Source organism: Egretta garzetta, unplaced genomic scaffold (genome assembly GCF_000687185.1).
Source record: "Egretta garzetta isolate BGI_Z169 unplaced genomic scaffold, ASM68718v1 scaffold585, whole genome shotgun sequence".
Classification (NCBI taxonomy): domain Eukaryota; kingdom Metazoa; phylum Chordata; class Aves; order Pelecaniformes; family Ardeidae; genus Egretta; species Egretta garzetta.
Window position 1 is genome coordinate 816,762 of NW_009259708.1, and position 23,743 is coordinate 840,504.

Consider the following 23,743-nt stretch of genomic DNA (forward strand, 5'->3'; position numbering starts at 1 on the left):
GCCCCGGCTGTCCCTGGCTTCGGGAGCGGGGGCGTGTGGGGACGCTGCACCCCCGCCTTCCCCATGCTAGTAAGTATGACGGCTTGGTTAGTGGAAGGAGCACGGTTTTCCTCTCCTTTTTGAGTAGAAAGCGACATTAACTTCCTCTGAGCAAAACTCGGCTGTAGTAAAAAATCAGCTGACAGAAAACAAAGGTAACTTGCTTAGCATTAGCTGCAGGCAATTCCATTAATTTTTAATCTCAAAGAGAAGGAGCGGGTTGCATGGCCAGCGTGGCGCTGTCTCCTTACTGCCCCAGCTGGGGTAGCTCTCCGCCATGCTGCGAAGGGGTTGCCTGGCAAGTTCAAGTAACTCCTCGGTAGTCAGCTGAATTTTGGCCCATCCAGAGCTTGCGAATGAGAACGTTGGGCATCGTGACGGGCTGTACAGTTCCCTGTCAGTTAGCAGCAGGCCTGATGGGCAACAACCTGGAGCAGCGAGCACAGTGCACTGGTAACAGCTGAGGGCTGGACAGACAACCAAGAAACAAAGGGTTGCAGATCTAGTAACTATCACTTTGTTCCCTTTTTCTCACAGTACTTCAATGAAATAAGTTGGTAGCATGCACAGAATCTTGAGTGTTCCTTTATGCCTACCTGTTTTGAATTAAAGTGTATTGTAAAAGCTATGAAAACTATCAGGTTTTCCCAGAAAAGTACCTTCTCACCAACCTCATTGTATATAGCCCGTTGTTTTCGTTTTAAAGTTACAGATTTGGTCTCTCTTCATTTAAAGGTAGCTTTCACATTTGTGAGTAAGTTAAGAAGTCTTAGAAAGCTATGTGTGCTGTGCAACTGTAACTTCCCATCACAGATTTTGACATGTACTTTAAGCTATATGCTTGGTACTTTTGGCAAACAATGCTTTCACAGATAAATTTTGGCACTTGATGTCTTCTGCCACATCTTCCTTTATGTACCCATTTCCCGCTCCACTTTGCCTATTGTCATGACCTGTAGCTTACGTTCTGTATTTCATTGATGCAAACAAATACAGTAACGCTTTTTGTCTTCTTGTCTATTTTAGATGTGAGGGTGTGTATGGAAGATTTGCCTTCTAAAATAAAGAATTCTTGGGCTTTTTTCTTAAAAGGGATTTAAAGCCTTTTTATGTAACTCCAAGGTTTGAGAGTATATTAGCATATGGTACTCCCCTGATAAACTTGGAAAAGTTCAAATCTTCAGAAAGCTATGAGGATATTCTAACTTTGGGTAGCTGGCAACAAGTGTTTAATATATCATGGCAAGCACTGGGTTGTTTCAGTTTCTTTACAGATCACGGTATGGGGTATTGTTCTAGCTGTGCTGTATGTTGAACATTGAAAGTCTTCATAATACTTTTCAAATCTGAAAAAAGAAGAAATAATACATCCACACTCTAGGGTACTTCCTCATGCCCTCGCATTTCAAAGTTATCTGTATGAACTTTCAAGATTAGAAGATGCTGTAATAGCAGTAGTGCTCATTATGGTTCTCCTTTTTTTGCATAAACCTGCATGCATTGTTCATACTTAACCATACAGGGAGAAATGTAACTTTTAAGGCCTGCAGATTCTTACTTGAAATGTAAGCGAGTGGTGCTTTCTGTCAGTGACCTTTTGCAGAAAAACTGAGAATAAACAGAATAAACAAAGTGATTTTGTGTTCAGAGGGTTAGTCTGTGACAGTTTGTACAAAAAAAGCGTGTGATTTTACAAGCGATAAATTCCATTCCTTTCTGTTTCCAAGCACTGTGTGGACGATGCAGTCTGAGGTTGTTTACATTCTGTAGTCATCAAGAATCCTAATGCAGATAAACCTGATCCCAGTCTATGTACTTTGCTGCAAAGTCCAGCTGTAACTTCTCTAGCCCAAGTGGAGCGGAGGAGTAACTCCTTGCCTTTTTTCCCCTCACTGGGCAGTCATACTGTTTTACTTCATGCAAGTGTCGGTAGTTTGAAGATGAGATTGAGTGAAACTGGAAATTAAGTTTTGGGCTCTTGCTGTTGCGTTTAATATAGGAAAAAGGCCTGACATCTTTGTCAGATTTTTAAACTTTGCAACTGATACTTTTAACATTCTGAAGTTAACTCTATAAATTCCAGTTTTGATGTGAGTATCATTAGATGTCGTTTGGTTTTCATCCCCTAACTGGAACACAGGGTAGGGTTAGGCTTTCATTTAAGAAAGCTGTCTTTGTTAAATGGCTAAAAAGAGAAAAAATCCTAAGTATAACCAAATACCAATTCTCAACATTTAATCTATTTTCAATTGCTGCCTTTTTTTCCCTGAAGTCATTCTATTAATTTGGTACTTTTCTCGGAGAGCTAGTGTAGACAGGAATTAATTACTTGTATAAAAGAATAGAGTCACAGCATTTAAAAAACTCTCAAACCTTCTTTGTAATTGTAAAAAGAAACAAAAAGTAGTATAAGTCTACAGAAGAGAAAGAGCGGATTTGAAATTAATATCTGAAAAGCCTGTGGTGTAGAACACTGATCTGAAAAGGATTATGTGATGAAAAGGTTGATGAAATACTGTTATTTTTGCATAAGCAAACAAATGTAATGGATCAACATAAAAAGGTTGAATTTAATACAAACCACATGAAGTTGCTGTTAAATGACATCGAATTATTACCAGGTTTTGTTTTAGGAGAGATTAGGTGTCCGTGATAAAGTCTGATTCTAGAAGTCTTCTCAGACATGCACTTAGCCCTTGTCAATACTGGTTGTCTCTGAAGACTGAAGGGTCTTCATTACATCGTTGAAGAATTAAGTCTCCTGTAGCCTGCTTATTAATTGTGCCAACTGAAGGAGCACCACTGCTAAACACATGCGCTGTGAGGCAAGATTCCTTAGCAGCTATTTTAGGGCTGTTAGCTAGTTTTTTACATGTTGAAACTGCTGCAGATGTGTTCATTGGCTGTTGTGGTTGCACCTGAGGAAACATGAACTGCAAGCTTGCAGTTCTAGGTCTTTTGTTTGAAAATGTTCAAAGCCGACTTGAGGTCAGAAAATTCCTTCCTCCTTCAGTCAGACCATTTTCAAATAGTGTATTTTATCAGCATTGTCCTTGTAGCCATTTCTTTTTTTACATGCTAGCCCTGAAATAAGAGCAGGAGGAGATTGTTACTGTCTCTACTGGGGCTTGAATGACTATTCTGAGCAAGTATGTATTGATCTTGTGAAATGAAACCCTTCTGTTTTCTACACAATTCATGTCAGCCCTCCTGTGCAATGGTCTCATTCAGAAAAAGTGCTAGAGGTAACGAGGGGGATATGCTCAGCACCTGTTGGCTGTCCAGAAGCAGCAAGTACGTTATAACATGAACAACATCAACCTTAAGCATCAGTAGCCCGTCTTCTCTAGGATTTAGTAATAAAAGCAGCTGGGAGAGAGGTTGGGGCAGAGATTCCACTCCCCCCTCTGTACATCTTGGCAATATTGATACATAAGTGAAGGCAAAGTGTTTGAGGGAGCGGCATTTCATGTAGCCAAAAAGACTGTGCAGGAATTTGTTTTGGATGCTGAGTTTGTGTGAAAATGGTTATTGGGACGGTCATATGTGGCAAGTGAAAGGGTGAAGCAGATACAGGTAACTGGGATTATGTGCGGGAAGGAAGAGGATCTGTCTATTTCTTGTCCATATTCTGCTGCTGACCTTGGCACCACAGTTTGGTATTTAAAGAAGAGTGCATGAGCAGAAATGAAGGCAAGCAGATGTAATGAGTGCTATTAATGGTAAGGCAGATAAGGATTAAGGGTGGTGTTGGAAGGAACATGCAGAGAGGGAGCGGGAGCTCTAGAGTGGATGTCTTGAAGGCTGTTCAGGGAAACTGAGTTAACTTTACGTGGCAGTGGCAATTGATGTCTCAGTTTCAGAGTGCACCAAGCAAGCAGTGACATGGGAAGCCTTTCAGGTGTCAGTGTGAGAAACACTTGCCTTCCAAAGGTGCAGTTAAAGTGTCTGTATGTCTCTGCCACTGTGTGTATTTCTGGAAAAAAAGTGCTTAACACTTAATGAGCATGGTGGCCTATTCTAACAGAGCTGATGCAGGACAATGGAGGAATCATTGCATACCGGTTCCTTTCCATTTACGTCTGGTTTTGTACTGAGTCGTCAACCCAGAAATGACAGTATGACGCAGTAAGAATGAGTGGACTGGTGATGATACTTACGGAGAGAAAATGTAGGAGCTGAAGATACAGCCATGCTGCCTGAGACACAGTTGTGAAAAATGAGTGTTCCAGAATGATGTATTGTAAAAGAGAGAAGCTTCTTCAGGACTGGGTATGCAAAGACCTAAAGTATACAGGTTGGGAATGTTGAGCTGGGGAGGCATCACAGCACACCTTAGCCTCATGGCTTTAACTACAGCAATATAATTGTGTAGCTAGCTACACAGAGAAATACCCTAACTCCTTGTATAAGCTCTTGTTCCTATGTAAGAACTTTCCACAAAGATCTGGTCTTTTATTCATTAGTATATATGAAACCTGTGTCAATATTGACCTACTTTAAACATGGCTCTTGATGAGTCACTGGTGTTCCAGCTTTGGGAAGAGTTCTCTTTCCAAATATTAATCGACATTTTAGTAGTTAGACTATGACACAGTTGCTTGTGGAAAGCTGTAATTAGCAAAAAATATGACTGTGGTTACAGAAATAATAGTCTCAGTTCAGGATAGCTTAGTTTATTGTTTCACTTCATATATGCTTCATTATTTCATCTTGGTTTTCACAGTGGAAGCTCACAAATACAACAACAATTAAAGGAATCTACCCTTCATTCTCCATGAGTTTTCTCTGCTCTTACATTACTTAATTACACCACTTACCCTTTTTTCACAATAATGTTAGAATATACCAGGGTTTTTTTGCGTTCTGCTACAGAGGGCGTCTCCCACTAATGTAAGGAAGCTTGGAAAAAGCACCACAACTCATACAAGAAAAGATCTGGAGGGTGAGAGTAGCTATCTTATGGAAAAGGTGACACTTTTATATTAGCAGTAGACTAGCATGTTGAAATCTTGCCAGGGTAGTCATTACAGGTATGCACTAAAATCACGAGGACTTGTATTCCATTTCAGTTTTGCAATTAATTCGGGGCCAGGCAGTGTCTGGTGATGTTTGCGAGACAGCAAGGTTCAAATTAGAACATGACGCATGAGCTGTGAAGTAGAGGGAAATACTGATGAAAGCTTTCAGGCTTAAGGCACACACACTGACTAGGAAGTAAAGTAAATGATACCAGTCTTACCTGACCACATAAACTGATGCTGGGATTTTATGTAAGCTCTGTATGAAAAATGCATTAACTGTGTATGGACACAGCTTCAGTATGACTTTTTTGGTCATTTGCCAGAGTTAGCTTCGCTCTCCTGGTTTCATACTATTCACAGCTGTAGATCATTTCACTTCCTGATTGCAACAGGAGTCATTTTAGCCGTGTGTTAGAAACTATTTTATATTGCTTGTCTCCAGCTGTAGGTTAATGCTGTGGGGTAATAAATGTCAGCATTGGCAAGTCATTCTGATTGTTGCCTATGTGCAATGAATGTAAAACAAATGAGTCTAACTAGGGAAGCCTGATAATACTCCTTTTCTTTCAAGTTTTTCCCATGTTTCCAGCTGAAGGATGGTAATGCATAGAAAAGACAGATAAAATGTGAAGTGCATTGGGTGATTCCTGTGTATCCAAATGGGGATTTAACACTCTAAAAACAGCTAAACCCCAAATGTCCTTGTTTCTTTCTTCACGTAAGTGGTGAAAATTAGGTTTCTAAAAATTACATTGTCTCAGCCTAGCAGCAAAGATGTGTTGTGTAATAGCTAAAATTCTTGATAATGCGGAGTCATTATACTTTTTATAAATGAACTGTCCTTCAAATAGATCTAATTCAGCAATGACCTATTCCCAGGCAAGTTATCTGGTGAAGATTCCCAGGTAAAGTATCTGACTGATGGTTTAAAAAAAAAATCTTTAGATAACAACACAGTCATTTAAGACTTGTTTGCTACTGCGCAAGACAAATGTTTTGCAGTCTTCTGCAGCAAGCTCAGTGTTTGGCAAAAATGCATCTGTTCCATCTTCTTTTACTATTTTTCCCCCAGCAATGACTAATCTGTTGCATCAGGGATTTACTGAGTGTATGAATAGATGTGTATACATACTATTTGTAACTATGTTTAAAATGTATGTGTGCGCGTGTGTGTTTTAATATATATATATATGTATGTATATGTATATATTTCTTTTTACATTTTAGAGCTGTGATGGCCAGTCACCCAGCAGAAGTTCAGAGTTTGAAGCTAGATAATGATTCAGTTATAGAAGGAGTAAGTGACCAGGTACTGGTGGCTGTTGTGCTCAGTTTCACTTTCATTGCTGCTCTGGTATATACACTTTTAAGGTGAGAATATGTTGACAGGAATTGATCTACATACTTGCATTTGTAAAATTCTAACTTTCTCAATAAATTTTTGCATTGGTATACAAAATAGCTGTGATTTTGTGATATTAAGGAAATGATTGTTTGATCACTTACTCTGTTTAACTAATTGCTGGGCAGAGTTCATAATTTAATTCACAGGTAGAATGAAATGATGCATTTCTCAAAAGTGAAGTTTAACTCTTCCTTATTTTCAGATGATCAAACTGAATAATGTTCATCATTCCTTAAGACTGAAAATGGCTGAATTCACAGTCTGTATGGCTGTGTCATATCTGGTTACAAAGTACGGATTTGTCAATAATGACTCCACAATTAAGATTGCATATAATCCTCCCACGTATGTTCTAGTTGTAGTCTCCTTCCAAAAAAACCAAACCTGTATAAATTGACTTGTTGTCAATCAAACAACAATCAAAATGATTTGTTTATAAATGAATATGCTGGAAAACAATGGACTTTAATGTGTTTTCCATAAAGCAAAATGTTAAGTTCAGAATTCAATAACTTTAATGGTCAAGTAATTAAAGCTTATTTTCCATTTCAGTTTTTCCTTGTGACCTAAGAAATATTTTAGCCTGTGTGTTTTGGGAAAATAAGTCTCAGTTTCAGACAGGCTTTAAAGAATGTCTGTAAACTTCTGAACATAGAAGAGTTTTAACAACTAAGAGAATTCAATTTTAGTGATGTTTTGGGATTATGGAATTTACTGAGGAGGATTTGTGCGTATGAGAAGTATTAGCGGGGTAGGACATACTTGAGAGCAAGCTACAAAAGAAACCAGAAGGTGGGTAAGCTTGGTTGGACTGCCGGGCTGTGCTGCTGTTCAGGACCAGGAGATAGCAAAGGAATCCGAGAGAAACGTATGCACTTCACCTTGCTCTTCTTTCCAAGGCTGTTTTAGTTATTCAGATGGCTTCAAGAGTGCCTCTTTTCCCTCTGCTCTCTTACGCTTTCTCTACCCCTTATATTGACTATTCAAGCATTTGTGACTTGAATTTTGAGTGTTTTGTTAAAAAGTAAGTATTTTATTTTTGAACTTTATAAAGGAAGATAAGTTAGGAACATGAAAAAAAGTGAGTGGAACAAGGGTCAGCGGTGGCCAAGAGTAGGGGGAGTTCAGTCAGGACTGGAGTTCAGGGAGATGATACATCGATGATGAAGGGTTACTTGGGGAGGGAGAAAAGGGCTTGCCACTAACTACCTCTGCAGTGTAATCAGCTAAGTAAAAAGTTTGTCTGTGAATCCTATTAGATGCCCTGATGGTTTAATTTCTGGAGGGGCAAATAAACTCATACACAAAGCTTCCATACTTGTTTACTTCTGTATTGACTACTGAAAGTCCTATCAGCATCCTCTTAGCTCTCCACTGTGCCTTCTGGTACCTTTTGATATTGTTTCATTCAGCAGCATTTTTCCCCTACCTCCTTTGTATTGTCTCCATCAAAATCTGCACAGTGTGGTAGAAAATCTGTGCAGTACAAAAAGTATAGTAATTCTTATTTATTTAGCATTGAAGGGGCAGTGGGGAAGAAAGGGAGTATTTTCTTTTCCTTCTCTATAGTTATCTTAGGCAATACAGTGCTTGGTGTGTTCCCTGTACAAGATCCGCTAAGGGTTATGGTTGCCGTACTTGTTTCCAGCAGGGAGAAGTCAATGAAGCATCACATCAGGGCATGAGCTGAAGGTCTCTGTGCTTTTGGTGCTTTTTGTGCTTTTTTTTTACTTATTAGCAGTAATTAACGTATATACCAATTCGCAGGTGTTTAGCTCAGTCACTATAAGATACTTCTGCAAAGCCTGTATGTCTTTGTATTATAAATTTTGATAAAATGCAGCCAGATTTTTTCCATCTTTTAAACTTGTGAGTAGGTTGTCACATTACCAATGAGACTGTGAAAATTTAGTTTATCCAATAAATTAATGGGAGCCTGACCCTCCAGTGTTTTGTATCAGAGATTCCCTACTTGACCAGGTGACTTACCTAACCCATGTTTATGAATCTTCAGGTTTAGATCTTTTTCCTCATTTTTCTATCCCATCGTGTGGTTTGATTATAAGATCAAGTCAGCATTTTCATTAATCCCTGGAAATTAACAATGGCCATCGTTGCACAGTGATACACCAGTCCCCATAAAGTACTGTCCCTCACTTTTCCTGTGTGGGACTGCACCCTGAGTGATTAGGCAGCCTTCCTCCTTCTGGTGATGATAATTTGTGGGGCCCTTTGCGGTACCTAGTACCGTCTTTCCACGTCACGGGACTTCTTTCCTCAAGTTATGGAGTGCTAATGCTCAGAAGTGGGGAAATGAAAAGACTCTAACTTTCTTTCTTTCTGGCTTGTGTTTGATAATGCCTTTAGTTACATAGCACCATACTGTTTTTCATTTATTTCATTTATTTCCTCACACTAATTGCATGACAGAAGTTACGAATTGGATATGCCTTGAGCTCTGCCTGTCCCCTCCTGGACACTGCGCAGTGTTCTGATACCTCAGCGTCTTATGTGAGAGATGTTTTATGTAGTGTAACCTCTACAGCTCTGCAAATGCTCTCATGTAATCAACATCGTATCTGATACCAAAGTAAAGTTACATAAATGAAGTATTTGTACAAGGATGATACGCGAACATTGCCTGGGTAACTTTACCATGTCTGCTTTTTTAATCTGTGCATTTAAGATTCTTCTTTGCTTAGTATAGCTTTTCACTAGATAAGACTTTAGCAGCAAATTTACAATTAGTTGTTCGTGAAGGAATCAGAATAAACTGGCTTATAATTCACACCTTCCACTTGTGTGTGGTTTGAATTGAATTTCAATATATAGCAAAGTCCTGGCAAACTGAAGGTGCAATATATGCTTATTTGTAGCATCTAAATAGGAAAATACTTTTCTACGTATAACATGTATGACAGACCACATCCACAAAATCTGACTCGTGGAGACCTAGGGTGGGCAAGAAAGGTTTTGATCTAAGCTTCCCATCATATAACTTTGACATATGTCACCCACATTAGTGTTAAATAAATTTACTTTTTACAGGTAACTGTGTAATTACTAGTATGAAAAATATGGGATTTTTCTGTTCCTCTTTGAATAAAGAATGAAGGAGACAAAATGTTAAAGATAACAGTAATGCAATATTATGATTGCCCACATCAAATGAAGGAAAATATTGCAGAAGCTTCTACAGCGTTTGAGGAAATTATGTAAATAGAACCGCAACCAGAAAACGTCCTAAAAATTAGCCAATCCATCCCTCAGCTGTGACAGAGGATCAGCTTGCCTAGATCATGCCTGGAAGCAGTGCAACCTGGGGTTTTTTATTTAACTTTTAGTCAAAGATAGATCATAATACCCTGAGGTAACCTTTTCTGATTTTGTACATTTAGTGGTTAGAAATGTTTTTCCACCAGCCTTAGATAACTGTGGGAAATAATTGCTCATATTTATAGAATGAAAACCTTATCCTGTCCCCCTTTCTCTCCATGAGCAGCCTTCTGTATGAACTGACATCCCTTCACTCTTTCTCTTATGTTTAAAAAATGTGGGCAGTAGTTCTTACTCTCTTCTGAACTTCCTCCAACTTCTCTATGTGTTTTTATGCATTTAGCCCAAAATGGAAAACAGAATCCAGCTGAGACCTCAACAGTGCTGAGCAGAATGTATCACCAGTGAAATCCATATGAATAAATAAAGCATAAAATTTCACAGTTTTGAATATGATGCTGTTGACTCATATTTATTGTAACTCAAGAGCTCTTAATGTTGTCAGCATCATTTTTAGTTCCAATTCTGTTCCCATTGTGCTTTTGAATTTCAAACTTGTAATATATCCAGCCTGCTTCCTTCGGTGAATCCCTTGCCTATGATTCCCCTTGGCATCTCTAACCTGTAGTTTTCTTGCCTGTAGAGTCTTTCTTTTTAAAGAGTGATTTAAAAAGAGTGATTTCTTTTTATATCCAGTCTGCTGATAGTTACATAAATTCCACATTCTAAATCTAAGAGTTTGCCTACCCCTTCTTATGTAAATGTTATGTCTTCATCTTTCATGTAGCAGATAAAATTGAAATAATTTGGGGGTTTCAACTCCATAACTTAGGTAGTGAGTGAAAAAACCAAGAAATTTACAAGTAAGACCAACAATACAAAACTAGCAGTGGAGACAAGAATTAAGAATATTTCTGCATAATGGATATAAAAGCTTTCAAGCAGCTTGGTTTTTTTGCAGGTTAATGGCTTAGTTTTGTTTTCAGATGAAAATCTAGTTTTAACATGATTTAATGATTGATTATGGAGTCTGTCTGAAAAATCTTAACTACTGTATAGCTTTAAATGTCCAGAGTAACTTTAGGAGCTAGAATAAATGTCCTGTTTCCTTAATTATTTGTGTACTTCCTTTAAAATTGTTTACAGCAGGAAAGAAGGATTTTTTTCCCTTTGTTCAAGTTTCTTTTTTTTTTCCTTCGATCAGTTATTTTTCAGTGTTGGGTCACAGTGTTCAGGTTTTTTTATTGCCTATATTTCCTTTCACAGAAATGAACACCAGAACATACACCCAGAAAATCAAGAGCTAGTGCGAGCTCTTCGTCAGCAGCTTCAAACTGAGCAGGTGCTGTGCTAAGTGTTGGCATCATTCAGCTGTCTGGTTTGGGGTACTGTAGACTGCTCTGAAGTCCTGAAAGAAGCTGGTCTTGAAAGTTATGGAAGCTTACTTATTGTACAGAGCCATCCTTGAAATTTATCAAGTAATGAGATAACATAGGGGGGTTTTATGGATAAATGAAGTAATTAAATACTTAGCTGGTTCTTTTTTCACACGAGTTTTTGCCACAAGGTGGAGTGTGTTAGATTATGTTGTGTGCTTCCTGCAATGTTCCTGGGAATTTAGTGGTAAAGGAAAGGAAATCTGGAGTACAGCTTGCTGCCACAGGACAGGGGTTAGATGTTTAGACTGATAAACTGTGTGTAGCAGAACAATGGTACAGCAACAAGAGCCAGGCAACAAAGATTGAGAGAGAGAGGAACTTTTTGTCAAAGCCTTTAGTTGACAGGAGAAGGTTTAAACTGAAAGAGGTTAAGTTTAGATGGGACTATAAGGAAGAAGTTTTTTACTAGGAAGGTGGTGAGACACTGGGCCGGGTTGTCCAGAGAAGTTGTGTCTGCCCCATCCCTGGAAGAGTTCAAGGTCAGGCTGGACATGGCTTTGAAAAACCTGATCTAGTGACAGATGTCCCTGCCTGTGGCAGGAGGGATTGGAACACATGGCCTTTAGGTTATTCCAACCCAAACCATTCTATGGCTCTACAACTGCATCCAGCTCTGACACGGAGAGGAGAGGTTGGGAGCGTCTAGGCCAGGTTACTGGAAATTGTGGAGTCCCAGTCTGAGTGAAAAGCCATACATTTGGACAGTGTTGAGGAGAGTCTTTCATCATAATGCTTCTTGAAATAATGACAGGTTTTTAACTGCAGTGCAATTTATGTGGAAGACAAATACAGCAAAATGGTGAGGAAAAGTTCTTTCTTTGCTGTCTTTAACTGGATTGAAGCACACGCATAACTGATGAAGGGAAAACAATGGGCTTGTCACAAGAAGAACTTGCTTAGTGAATCAGGTTTTGCGTTTAAGTGTGCTTGATTTTTTTAATTTAAATATATTTCTCTTTCATTTCACATAGTTTTGCATTTGACTGTTTAAATTCTAGTAAATGAACACTGGATTTATTATTATTTTTTTAAACTCAGTACACTTCTATAAAAATCGTATCTCTTATACTTTGCATGTCTCTTCTGTTCCAGCAGGATGCTTCTGCTGGTGATAGACATCGTTTCTATACAGATATGTCCTGTCCAGTCTGTTTGCAACAGGCTACATTTCCTATAGAAACAAACTGTGGACATCTCTTCTGTGGTAAGCAAGAAAAAGCCCAAGCCCCAAAGATAAAATCAGAACAGAAATACAAACTTTTGGCACTAGTACAGTCACCCTAATGCAAAGCTTTCTTTGATTTTAACTGCTTATCTTCTACTCCGCATTAGAAATACTTCTTATATAAATTGTTGAGAAAAAACATTTGTAAATAAACAGTCACTCTGAGAGTGTGCTGCATTTTTTTCTGTGCTATTAGGACTGAAACTGCAGTTAATTTAAAAATGTCAGAGAAAGAAAGTATAATTTATTTCCAGTTAGTAAAATACTGAAGAGGCTGAAAAACACTTGGAAATGGACCATTTAAAAAAACTGGTTTAGAAAGAGTGAAAAATTCTGCTTGGTATTATCTTTATCTCGGAGAGGGTTTTTTTTTTTTTTCTTGGAAGTCCTGAAGAATTATAACTAAGTTCACAATGCTTAAAGTGTTTGCCCCTTATTTTGAGGCCTGGCTATTCAAATTTACATATAGATGCCCTATGTAGCGTTTTGCTTCCTCTGCTTCAGGTTCCCAGTAGGATTCTTTCCCTGCATTCATCTAGTTTTATGGAGTATATAATGCATACCATGCCTAGTCACTTAAAAGAAAAAATTTACAGAGTTGGAAAACAGTTAAAGAACTCAGGTTTTTATATATTCCTTCACATGTTAAAACTTCCATACTAAAACCAGGGGTTTAGGATAAATTTTACATCTCTTGACATTTTTGTCAGTTCTAAATTTTAAACTGGTAACATTTTTATTATTTGCTTCTTCAGTTAATGATTAAAGACATTTTCTATCTTTTCAGAAAATAATGCCTTAAAATTAATGATGTGGTTGAACCTATTCAAGACTTTTCTCATTAATAGCATTGAATTTGAACACGTGGGTTCTTGGTATCTTCAGTGAATGCTGTATACAAAATTACACCAGAAAAGATAGATTTAACCTAACTGCTTATACAAGTCTGTTGTTTTCCTTGATGTGTAACATATTATTTCATGCAATGGGTGTTTCAGCTCACAAGTTTTAATGTGTGTAACTTGCCTTCATCAGGTTCCTGCATTATAGCCTACTGGAGGTATGGCTCATGGCTTGGTGCCATCCGTTGTCCAATCTGCAGACAAACGGTAATATTTTAAGTAATTGTGGACCTGATAGTTTGGTTATCTAGTACAGCTTACCAAAAAGGCACTTACATGTGAACTGCAATAGTGAGACTGACAGAAGAGGAAGTCTGAGAAGCTGAAAGAATATGGATGTGTGAGGCGTAGAACCGCACTGACAACTCAGCCATTTTTCTGTAAAGGACTGTATGGAAACAGAAAATCATATAAGACCTTAACTATGATTCTTCCATGCTTTGTGTTTGGGATGTTATATAACTTCTTTACCAAAACTGGCATCTGAAAGGCCAGGCTGTTGTGGAGGACTGCCAGTAGGCAGTATACTACTGGTTTCTGAGAAGTACCCTCTCCCTTCTCTCCCTGCCAAAAAACTCTATCAATGTCAATTTCTTATTTTGTCCCTATTTTTAGTTTGTATGTATTATTAATTTGAGCTTTGTAGAGCAACCATTAACTTACTTCCTACGCAACTTACTTATATTGTCAGTTTAAAATATGTCCCTGCAACTCATTAACACTTAGGATCTCTGAGTCTGATACCACGTGTTTAAACAGAAGTACATCGTTATTTTAACAGTGCACAGACTACAGAGCTAGTGACTTCTGATGCATTATATAACATGCCCATACATTACATCCTGCTGTGATTGTGTGTATTAGCAGGACAAGTGACTGTAAGAAGACAGAAGAGGGAAAGAAAAATAGGTATGACTAGAGGAAGAATGAAGAGATTTGGAGTGTAGCCAGTGAGGAGAGAGAGACAAAAAATAAAGGCGAGGAAGATGAAAAAGAGGAGGATAAGTGATTTTTTTTAGTGTCTCTCCTTACACAGATATTATTCTACCTTCAGTAGTAGTAACAGGTAAATTGAGTGGTACTGCTTGCATGGTTATGCATTCATTCTCACCCTGTGAAGTAAGAAAAGTGAGGTCTGGTTTATAAATGAGGAATGGAACTATGCACACGTGAACAACGTGAGTCATACAGAAGGTTTGCGTAAGGTAGATATTTAGTGGCCAGGTAGAGAGAGAGCTTTTGAAAGACTGTAGTAATTTAAAGTGCTATACATTTTCTGTTTCCTATGGTAATCTGCATTTTATACCTGAGCATTGCTTCCAAATACAGGTCTTAAGTTTTCAGAAACTCCATACAGAAAGATAACATAAGATATATGTGAATATGACCTTACGTATTTTTCTATGTTTGCATGAAAACTAACCCAAGAACACAGCAGAATTCTCTGTGCTTACAAAAGACCTGAAGGTTAATATCTTTCCCTGTTAACTTACTATTCTGTATTATTCTGGTTGGTCTTGGTATGAACATCCATATGGAAAAGTATGAGTTTTGCTGCACGTTTGCTGAAATGCAAGGCCATTCTAAGGATGGAAGAAGAATGGCCTCACTGGTTGCTTTATTTGATTTTCAGTTTAAGAAATGAAGCTGTTTATTAAGATTAATTCAGTAAATTAACTTTATTTTACAAATCATCTGTCCCACTTCTGAAACATAAAACATTTAGGTGTTTAGAAAGATTTCCTGTAAGCCTCTCTTAGAAAGAGTGTTCTTATGCTTGTTTTTAACAATCTTTTAAAAAATTAATATTCTGTAGAGAGTTGTAAGCAATGAATTTGTTAAAACTTAGCAGCAGTTTCCATGTTAGTAGTTCTCATTTTATTTTTCTACTAAACAATCAACTGAAAGAAAGTTTGTTCTGTGTAGGTAACTGAAGATTACTGCTTTCATTTATAGTTCACAATGCCTGCATTTAAAAGACAGTTGCACGTGTAACAAAATCTCCTTGCTGTGCCTAGGTAACATTGTTTTTACCACTTTTTGGTGAAGATCAGCAGGATGCCACCCAAGTATTACAAGATGTTAATGATTACAATCGGAGATTCTCGGGACAGCCCAGATCTGTAAGTTTTGGGCCAATTTGGGTGGAAGTCAGTGATTTTAGGGAAGACTAACAGCATTTTTTGTGATTTTCTTTTCTTTCCTTCTTCTCTTCCCACCCTGGGGTGTGAATTTTCTTTTCATGATGCTTAGGGACTATGGAAGTTTTCCTTAGGAAATTCATGTTTATATAGTTAGGGCAAACCCATGACCTTGAAAATACTTATTTGTAATTTGTGGAAATGTATGGAGACTAGTATTTTTGTTGTGAGTGAGAACTGCTAATATGCCTTGAGTTCTCTATTCATGTGTTAAGCTCTTTTTAAAATTATGACTTGTTAATTTGAAAGGATAAATAATTAGTCAGTAAAAATACTTAATGGAAGAATATTCACTTGATTGATCTCTTTACGTTGATTAGACAAATCTGAAGTTCTACTCTGTGCCTTTCTTCCTCAGATTTCAAGCTATTGGCTGTCTTGATTTTTTTTATTTTCCTCCTAGATTATCTTACAGTATTTATTCTGCTCTCTGAGTAAAAAAAAAATGTAATTTTTTGACAAATAACTAAGAGAGCTGGTTGAAGTTCTATGAACTTCAGAAAGTCAGCCTTGTGAGGCTGTCTTCTATGTGCATGTTCTGATTCACAAGGAGAAATGCACACACGTGAATACTACTGACTTCCCTGCTTGTCTTCATCTGCTCATTGGATTTGGATATCGCAACAAAATGTTAGCAAGAAAAAGTTACAGTCCAAAGAGACAAGGAGACAAGAGAGGCGTGAGACGGAAATTTTTTTTTTCATGTTCTAAACCACAAAACAGTTACGGTTTTGATCCAGAATAAATTGAAACTATCTTTCAGGCTCCACTGGATTTCTCCGTGGGCTTTGTGTCTAGTCTCCAATAACCTGTCTGAGGTCATGCCAGAATTCTTCATTAAAGCCCTAATTGGGCTAGATAAATTGTCTTTGACTTATACACAGTGTATTGCCTTAACCACATACAAAATTTCTTTCTGAAGAACTTTTTCAGCCTTGGCAATAACTCATTTTAATGTCATGGCTCTGCATAGAAACTGTGTACAGTAGAAAAGGAACCAGTATGAAAACAATTTCAAAGTTCACCCCTCCCTACGCCTCACAACAAAAACCTGAATATTTTCTACTGAGCAGTCCCTCATTAAGATGACAGAATCATAGCAGAAAAATTAAAAAGAAGCCAGGGATGGATTCATTTAAAGGTTCTTTACTTTACTTTGAAGCTTGGTCCGTCCTTTGGAAACTTAGGTGAATGGCTGGTTATATGCCAGGGGACGGGGTCTTGTGTTTCTGAAGAACTACAACCTATATTACTTTACCTGTTGGGATTTTTTTCTCACAATCCCTAGTTGTCTTCCATTCTGATCAATATTTCACTCCAGTTAACCTGTTTGCTGTTTCTCACTTTCTCAGTCATTTGTTTTACTCTAGTAGTCACTGCTTTTCCATCTTAATAGATGCCAAAGTATTTTGTAGCGAGTCAAATGTATGCTTTACAGCATAGAATAACACAGTTTGACTGTTTCTTGAAAATATGTATGTTCTAAATCTGACTTTACCAAGTAAAACTAAATCCAGGAAGTCTTGTCTTACTGTTTTCTTTTTTAATTCTAAAAAGCAGATCCCAAAGTTGTAATATAGAAACTAATAGAAACTTAAGACTAAAAAAAGACCTGTTTAGCATAGGCTAACTTTTGGTTTCTTTCTTCACAGATTATGGAAAGAATTATGGATCTGCCCACTTTATTGCGGCATGCTTTCAGAGAGATGTTTTCTGTTGGGGGCCTCTTCTGGATGTTTCGCATCAGAATATTCCTCTGCTTGCTTGGAGCCTTGCTCTACCTGGTTTCACCTCTGGATTTTCTTCCTGAAGCCCTCTTTGGAATTCTGGGGTTCTTGGATGATTTCTTTGTCATTTTTCTTCTGCTGATATATATCTCTATCATGTACCGAGAAGTGATAACACAGCGGCTGAATAGGTGAAATGGACAAAAATGACCCAAATGCAGAGGCAATGTGGAATGTTTTAAAAAGAGAACTACAACATAAACATGATATATCAAAACGCCTGTGTACAGTTTCAGTAGTTACAATTTCATAGCTGGTCATCTTATACAAATTTGAAGGGTTAGTATGTGGTGATGCTTAACTGGAATCTTTAATTTGTGTATTACATATGCTTCATAAGGATGAGGTTCTTCCATCTGATAAACAGCTGTATGTAATCAAAGCACAAAACACCTTTTCTGGTGTGTGGTTTTTGAAAAAGGAGTTCTAACAAAAAATCTGTTTGGGTAATCTAGACGTGTAAAGAAATTCAGAAATTCTTCACAGTATGGTTATCACAGCGAAATTGTTTAATGTCTCCCTGTTGTGGGCTAGAGTTTTTTAAAATAAAAGTAGCTGTGTGTGTCTCTGTGGAAGAAGAAGCCCAAGGACTGTATTACAATTATCACCGTACAGTTTGCTGTTGTCCATGTGCTTCACAAAAACAAGGAGAACACCTCAGTATTGCTTGAACTGCACTATGTACGGTTGCATGCAATTCGTACAATTTTATTTTTATATTTGGCAATATACACACAGTATCTGATCTATATAGAGAAACCAATATTATGCACACCAGACTGGTGAGTGCTCTATTTTTAAACAGAAGCATGGTTTTTCTCTTCAGGCGTGTTTATTTGGTAGATAGGTATCTTTGAAGCAAAGGTTTTATGCTGCTTTGGGTCAATGCAATGTATCTGAAGTGAGAGTTTGCATTCCTTTAGTTGCATTAAAGCATTTAGCCAGTGGAGAGAACCCTCACGTTTTAGATCGTGGTTGAAGAAAAGAAGTGAGAACTGGATGTTTACACTACAGGACTTTACCTGAATGTACATTCTGCAATACAAGTATTAAACAACTTAGATATTGGGGCGTTTGATTTTCAGTTGGGGTTTTCTTGTTTGGTTGGTTGGTTGATTTGGATGTGAGTAGAGGGGGGGTTACCTTGAATAAGATGTGTGATAAGGGACCACAAAACAATCCTGGAAATGTTTTGAAAAATACCAGGGTATTGGTTATCCTTAAAGTTGTTTGGGTGTTTTTTAAAGTTGAATTTGGATATAGGGTATCATAGCTACAGAAGTAATTTGAAAATATTTTCATTTTAAGAAATTAATGCCACTAGAAAGGTCAAGGATATTTGAGATCTATGTACTTTTTAGCTGGAGGAATGGTAACTGCCGTTTTATTTTAACTTCCTGAGTACTTGAAAGACAGTGATTAGACAGGTGATTCTTTGTGTGTTTACATATATGGGATGAGACTTACAATGAAAGGGACCTTTTCACAACTCCTGTGTTTTGCCCGTGCAGGCGTCTTTCCGCAGCTTCTAGCACCTCGGCATGTGCAGGAAGGTGACAGAGCTGGCACCTGACTTGCCAGTGGTTGGGGTTGGAGGTTGTCCTTCAGTGTCAGTGTTTTAAACAACATTCATTTAAAAGGAAATCCACTGATTTCTTCATTTCAAAATTTGCTTTTGAAAATCCAAAGATGTTTTCCAAGTGAACTGGAAAGCTAAATTTTTCCTTACTGTTGTTTGCTAGAGATGAGCGAGAGGAGAAACAGGAAGTGAAACAAGGGTGAGAGGAGGAGAACAAGACAGAAAATGACATTTTTGGAAGCAAATGCTATTAGTTTTGGCAAACTAACTGGTTATGAGCATCTTAGTTGAGCTTTTCCCTTTGCGTTGGCATCGCTAATGGTGATGGTTTAGTGGCTACCTCAGTTAAAAGTCATTAAGGTATTACTGAGTAAGCGTGGGATATTCATAAACTATTAGGTATATTTACAAAGCAAGACAGTAGTTTAGGATGTCAAGTAAGACAGAATTTTGCAGTTTTGTGCTAAGCATTGTTTTGGTTTTGGTTTTTTTTCCCCCAAGAGATCCAGCTGAGAGCAAACTCCAAAAAAGTATTTTTAACTGAGTAAACTTAACACCCCCTTTTCTCCTGGAGTTTAACTTGTGGGTCTGCTTAGAGAAGAGTGTGAACTGCTGTTGTAGAACACCTGGAGTCTGTCCATAGAATCTGTTGACCTGGTACCTCCTCCATATGTTTATCCTATGATTGTGTTTATACTTTTTCCCATGGCTCTGTAAATCGAGAGTGGATATAGATGTACCTGAAGCTGCTTACTGATTTGTTTTCATTGAGCTCCCCAGTTCCACAGGCTACCGTGAAGTTCATGCAGAAACACCCGTCTAAGGGGTCTGCTGCTGAAGAACAGACCTTCTTGTGTACGTGAAATCACATACAAGCCACATCAGAGTTGCTATATAAAGTTTACCTGTGTTCTGTTTCTTCCTTCACTGCATTTCTGCTAGCCTGAAAGGTTTTGCTCAGAGGCTTCTGCTTACTTTTGAATATCGAGTAATGTTGTAAGCTTAAATTCAGTACATTTAACTGCTTGACAGAATTAGGACCATCCTTCCTTCTCACCAATATGCCTGCTTTTTTTTTGTTTCCTGACTTTTTTTTTTTGGTCCTGCAAGCCACTGATGAAGAGTATTATGACTTGCTCAGGCCTTTTTGTCAACGGCTGTAATGGTGTGAAGATCCATCTGTCCCGCAGCATCTGGCTGCTGCTCCTTTACACAAGTCTGAACTAGACGTAAGTTAAGCTATCTTGGGTACTTAGCTTGGGCTTAACTTAAGCTCCAGAGCTCCCAAGAAGCTGGAGATTAATACATGAGCATGTAGTATTCCTGAACTGTGTGCTGCCAAGTTGTTCTGGCAGCAGTGTTAAAGCTAAGTGCTAGAGCTGAGCACTGGCTTTTAGAGTGTGAAGGAGGCAACGTGATGCTGTGTGGAGAGTGACTGCAAACGCCGCTGCGGTTCTGTCTGCTGGAGTGGGGCAGCCGTGTCTCTAAGCGGGGAAAAGAAAAAAAGGAAAACTTTAGCAGCAAAGAAGAGATACAGGGTAAAAATACAGTTCATAAAAGATTCTTACAGCTTCACCAAAAACTGTGTGAAATATTTGCAATATTAACAAAGGGGAAAACTAAACTTATGCTTAATAGCTCTTACAGAATAACTTGTAGCATCTTGAGGCCTAATGATCATCCTTATGACAAGTGCTGTATAGAGCGATCTGTTTCTCTGTGCGTTTGTGTTCCACACCACTGATGTCTGCGAGAATGAGGTGTGATTTGGGGATACAATTTTGCCATAGGTTTCATAGAACTGTAGCAGTGACCTGTGTGTTACGCTAGATTTTTAAGATAAAGGGATTTAAACCTACTTGTTGTTACTTTTAATGATAATAAATTGCTATTAAAGTAAGAGATTCTCTTGATTTATTTTATTGGCTTTCTGGGCAGGAAATAATAGTTTCATTTCCCCTTTACCCCCTTCCCTGGGCTGAAGTTGGTGGTAGTTTTGGACCAATGCTTATCTTGGTGCCTGTGGGCAGGATGTTCAGAGATAACTCGGTGGTTTTCGTCTTTATTGTTGCCATTATAAGGGCTACAAAATTTCTAAGATCTTTGTCCCAAAACCACCTTGTATGTTAGGTGTCTTTTCCATGAGCAGTCCAACCAGTACCTTCAGATCCACGGGCACTAAGGTTTCAGGATGATAAACCAGAACAGATGATTAATCAGCACCTTCACACACCAATCCTCCAAGCAAACGAAAGCAGGAAGCAGGCGGATGAGAACCCAGTTAGTGAAGTAAGGAGAAGGAAATGGCGAATAGTCTGTGTAGGTTTACAGGAAGGCTGAGGGTTGGGGTGGGGCAGGGAAGGACGGGATGCAACCAGCCTGTCCTGCAGTCCCATGCTCCTCCCAACCTGTGCCACGAAAAGCCCCTGGGCACCAGGAAGACATCATCCGTTCTGCTAAGAAATGTCCAACCAGTCTCAGTGGGGAAGTCCGGGGCCAAGCTGGGCCAAGACTTCTGGACTCCCAGGTGAACTTTGTAGCCTGCTTTGGTACATAGTTCCAGTGTTTATGGAACAACATGTCATTAATGTTTTTGGGAAGAAGCTATTAAATCTGGTTGGAAGGTTGCTGGGTACATGCTTGTCCTTCCATCTGATGCCTCTGTGCTTGCTGTGGGAAGCTCGGCTAAACACTGGAGAGTTCCTCAGGCAAGGCTGCCAGGGCAGATGGCTGCTCTAGAAGGTCTGTTGTACACCCACAGTTGTAGGTAGGTTTTCTGCTTCCAACTGCCAAGCAAACGGGCAACTGCCTGTTAATCACCAGCACCGGAAGCCACGTGGGCATTTGTTCCAAGGAGACATAGCAGTAAGTCTCACTACCCCTGCTTCTTCGAGTGGCAGTGTCCTAGCGGGTCTCCTTCTTCCCTGTGGTGGGTTTGACCTGGGGAAGAAGCTGCTAAACCCCCTTCCATCTATGGTTCCCTTGGCTGAGGGACCTGCAGATGTTTAGGGCAGGAGACAGGGGCTGCAGGTGCTGTTCCCATGTGGCCAGCACATCATTAGACACCGTGGTTAAGTAGAGGTGCTTTCTGTAAACCGGAGATTTCGTTCATTTGGGGAGTGAGAAGTCAATCCTAGTAACAAAATAAATAAATAATGCTGCAAAACAAGGAGGTTAGAGTTGAGTTTCCTATGCTATGACTTGGATGCGGTCTCTCTGTATGCCCCTGCTCTGTATCAGATTGCCTTATGTAAGATGTTTGTCACTTCAGCACCCACGTGAGAGTCTATCATAGATACGTGTCGTTCGTGCCTAGGTAATCTCAGATCTTGCCACGGGTACTTCTACTGCAACTTCCATGGCAAGCATTCGGGCTGCTCTGCTGAGTGGATTAAAAAATCAAAGGGTGTGGTGGAGTGGGGGGGAACAAAAAGGGTCCTCTGAAAGAAAATTCCCAATTGTGCAATCTACTCTTATTGGTACTGTATGGCCCTGTGTGAGGACATCTAGGTATTTTCGTTTATGCTAATGTTAGGTAAAAGGCACAAGAATGATGAAAGCTCTAGAAAATACGTCCAGGAGGAAAGGTTGGAGAGACTGGTATTTTGCCTATAGGGTAGACTGAGGAACACACAAGTCTTTAAACATGTTAAAAGGGGACGCTGTTCTTTGCATTAGGTCTGACTGGAGGAAGTAGCAGTGAACCTGAATTGCAGCAAATATGCCTTAAATTAGAAGAAACCTGCTAAAGTGAATCGGGAGAGGGTATTGTCTGGGGCATTGGTGGAGTCTCTGCTGGGAGGCTTCTGAAGGCAGGCGAACATCCATGGGGACTGGTTTCTGTGCATCTAGTCCTGCAAGGGCAAGGGGCAGATGAACGAAAAGGCGGCTGCTTTCAAGGCAGCTGGTCTGGGCCTTAATTAGATGTGAGACCAGAGAAGTGATGATCTGACCAAGTCTGCCTTGCCGATGGTGTTTCTGACACACGTTACCTGTATGCATCAGCCGGCAGATCTGGCCAGCTTACCTTTCCCCGGGAGTTTTGCTAAATAGCAGTGCTTAAAATCCTGGGGTAACAACGTGGCTCCACCTTATTTCAGGACACCTTAATGATTATTTACAATAATATTCCATTTTATTACAAAAAATCATTGTTTGTCCCATATTTTCCAAGAAGAGGATTATTTCTCATGATTAACAGATGCTTAATTGGTGGGAGGGAAGGAGAGGGGAAAGGAACATAATTGATAATATTGAGTCAATTGCTTATTGCTGGCAGGTAACTGATGGGGAACCATGGGTGTATCAGGTGTTACTAATAGCTTGGCTAGAATATGTTGCACGGAAAGCTGTTCAGCTTCACGCTAGCATATGTTGTGCTTCACAGTTGAGAACCGTTTTCTCCCCCCTCCCCCTTTCTGCCTTCATTCTGGAAACTTACTTCTTTTTTTTACCAAGATGGGGAGGCAGGCAGAACCTGAATATAATCCACTTTTTCCAGGGCAATACAAGCACTCCTGAGTAAATCACCTTTCTCAGGGAGGGGCCTCCCCTCATCCCATGGGACGTGTCCCTGCTCTCCAAAGCGGAAGGTCACACTTTCGGTCTTTCTTGCCTTCTTCACCATCTGGGTGCTGGGAGTTGGTGTTGCCTGATGCCTTTGTGCCTGCCCTCTAAAGAGGGTCATGGTATTCAATTTAATGCGGGTTGGCTCAAAATAACTGTATTACATATACAAAATAACATATAATGCCTTGTCAGTAAGCTGGTTTATGACAGTTTATGGTTTATGTCTTCGTCCCATCTAGAGTCTTCAGCATCCAACCAACCAACCTGAAGCTGCTCCAGTCTCATTTCTGTTTTCCT

The 23,743-nt window shown here is 39.1% G+C and overlaps 1 protein-coding gene across 6 annotated transcripts; it reads left to right on the forward strand.

The window, feature by feature from the left end:
• RNF170 (ring finger protein 170) lies at positions 1 to 19,477 on the forward strand. Of its 6 annotated transcripts, none has more exons than XM_009639001.2 (7): positions 1 to 69; positions 6,291 to 6,434; positions 11,011 to 11,086; positions 12,276 to 12,387; positions 13,444 to 13,517; positions 15,329 to 15,433; positions 17,164 to 19,477. In XM_009639001.2, the coding sequence occupies exons 2-7, from the start codon at positions 6,298 to 6,300 to the stop codon at positions 17,431 to 17,433; spliced, it is 774 nt and encodes a 257-aa protein (XP_009637296.1). In that variant the 5' UTR covers positions 1 to 69; positions 6,291 to 6,297; the 3' UTR covers positions 17,434 to 19,477. The 6 variants fall into 6 exon arrangements, with proteins under 6 accessions (XP_009637296.1, XP_035750317.1, XP_035750315.1 ...); XM_035894422.1 differs by lacking the exon at positions 1 to 69 and adding an exon at positions 4,901 to 5,968; XM_009639002.2 differs by lacking the exon at positions 1 to 69 and adding an exon at positions 4,903 to 5,968 and having other exon boundaries at positions 12,279 to 12,387.
• Positions 19,478 to 23,743: the final 4,266 nt, after the last annotated feature.